At 41.9% G+C, this 2,534-nt stretch overlaps 1 protein-coding gene across 2 annotated transcripts in view; it reads right to left on the reverse strand.

The window, feature by feature from the left end:
• senp3b (SUMO specific peptidase 3b) overlaps nucleotides 1–2,534 on the reverse strand; it is a 19,568-nt gene that overhangs the window by 8,187 nt on the left and 8,847 nt on the right. For both annotated transcript variants that reach the window (XM_005754164.1, XM_005754163.2), the window contains exon 7: nucleotides 2,256–2,303. In XM_005754164.1, the coding sequence (XP_005754221.1) occupies nucleotides 2,256–2,303 (48 nt within the window). The remainder of the gene's footprint in view (nucleotides 1–2,255; nucleotides 2,304–2,534) is intronic.

Consider the following 2,534-nt stretch of genomic DNA (forward strand, 5'->3'; position numbering starts at 1 on the left):
AACAAGGGCTGCCCAAAGAACATCTGGATTAAGACAAACGCTCTGAGTCGCCGTTGCCGTTGGCAAGCAGTAGCCGCATAGACACCAGTAGTTTTCCCTCACTCTCTCGTCATCGTGTGACGGATTGTTTTCATCTTCATCTAAACTAAGTGCAAACTCACTGTTTTCGGTTTGCTCTGGTTCAAACTGGAAAGGTTGAACAGAAGTGATTTCCAGTGCGCTGCTAACTGTGAACTGGATGCGGTGCAACCGTGTGACGTCACTACCCAGAGTGCATTGAGAAGTAAATAACAATGGCGACCTACTGGTAAATCAGTTTTATATAAAATGTGCTTAGAAGGAAAACATTTAGTATATTTTAATACCACATATGTGTTATTGAAAGCACAGTACACATTTTAGCGCAAACATGTCTTAATAACCGGGGTTCCCTTTAAACTAACATAATCATCCTGCTGTAACCAGGTAAATCCATTTGTTTATTAATTAATGTACTAACAGGGACTTAGAAGAGAGGGACGCAATGTTCAAAGTTTAACATTTCACTGTTTTACTCTTTGGTGCTGTTGAGGACACGATATTGTTCTTTCTTGGTTATTTGTATTTAAATCATTTGCTCAAGTTTGGTTTGTTTTTGTCTGGCAGCAGAACGATTAGACACAAGGTGTTGGTGGTGTACCGGGGGCTTCTGTTTAGAACTATGCTTCCTCATCCCCGTCACCCAGCCATCTTTTTATTCTCAGGTCAATCTGCCAGGGGAGAGCTAACGGAGCCTACGCTACCTTTGACTGCACCGGCTACAGCGGCCTGGCTAGTTATGGGTTTTTCCAATCAGTGATCCTGGCCTCCACAAACGGGCTACATTTATTACATGTATTTTTTATTCATTAACATCTGACCCAATGAGCAGGAAAGTGCAGGAGGAACAGGTCAAGAGGCCACACTGCTAACAAGTCGGCTGTGAGCTAAGCTAGTGAATCGCTGAAGACACAGTGAGTGAAAACTGAAAATAACTAGTGTGTGAATCAGAGAGTGCTCTGGACAAACCACGTGAAGATTACACTCTGAAATAAAACGTTATCTGTAAGTTTCTAATTAAATCGACTACACAGATAAGCTACACAAAAACAACAGTGTATGTTTGAAAAGGAACAGAGAGTGATACAGTACAGAAAGCAAACATCAAGTGATGAGGAATAGTCAGGCCCCATCTTATCTTAATGACCTTGTAGTACCATATCACCCTATTAGAGCACTTCGCTCTCGCTCTGCAGGCCTACTTGTTGTTCCTAGAGTATTTAAAAGTAGAATGGGAGGCAGAGCCTTCAGTTTTCAGGCCCCTCTTCTGTGGAACCAGCTTCCAGTTTGGATTCAGGAGACAGACACTATCTCTACTTTCAAGATTAGGCTTCAAACTTTCCTTTTTGCTAAAGCATATAGTTAGGGCTGGACCAGGTGACCCTGAATCCTCCCTTAGTTATGTTGCAGTAGGTGCAGGCTGCTGGGGGATTCCCATGATGCACTGGGTGTTTCTTCTTCACTAACTGATTGTTAGTAGACCTCTCTGCACTGAATTGTTAGTTACTGTTAATCTCTTCCACAGCTTGTCCTTGTCCCGTCTTCCTCCATCACCCCAACAGATCCCGTTAGATGGCCCCGCCCCTCCCTGAGCCTGGTTCTGCCGGAGGTTTCTTCCTGTTAAAAGGGAGTTTTTCCTTCCCACTGTCACCACAGCGCTTGCTCATAGGGGGTCATGTGATTGTTGGCTTTTCTCTGTTTTCTTTGCACTATTGTAGGATCTCCAACCTGATAATATAAAGCGGTTTGAGGCAACTGTGTTGATTTGGTGCTCTATAAATAACACTGAATTCAACTACACCAATTCAAATAATCAATAGTTTCTGCACTAAATATATTATTATTATTCAGTTATTAGACCCTCCACAAAAATATTTACCATAATAACAATGAAAAACAAAGGAACATATCACAGCTGTAAGATCTTTGTATACTCAGTTTATATATTCTGAGTGGCTGTTTTCATTATGATACATCAAGTATTTGATGTAGTTGATCTTGTGCACTGATGTATCGAGTGAAACATGGTTTCAGTGTGTTCAGCACAGAAGGTTCAAACAAGGCTGAAGAATCTCAGAAGATGTTACATATGGCTTTTGCAACGACACAATAATAACTGTGGGTAGGTAAACCATCCACAGCACAAGCTGCAACAGTTTCGTTTGCAGCTTCCTCACCTTCTTTGGCACAGAGTCCATGACCAGCTCACCGTACATGTTCATCACCTGAATAACACAAAAACAATGTAAGAATTAAAGTGCAAAGAGAAATGTTCTCAGGCAGCAACACTTCTGATACAATTCTCTTTACTTTTAAGGCCCGAGTGTGAAACCAAGCAGCCGTTTTCATAAACACAGTCTGATTTTAAAGCCTCGCTGAGGGCCTAAACTTTGCACACGCATCTGCTCTGGTGAAAACGTACATATTTTTAGGGGTCTGGCATGTGGACAGTACAA

This window comes from Pundamilia nyererei, unplaced genomic scaffold, assembly GCF_000239375.1.
Source record: "Pundamilia nyererei isolate P.nyererei 1_Seehausen unplaced genomic scaffold, PunNye1.0 scaffold00514, whole genome shotgun sequence".
Taxonomy (NCBI): Eukaryota; Metazoa; Chordata; class Actinopteri; order Cichliformes; family Cichlidae; genus Pundamilia; species Pundamilia nyererei.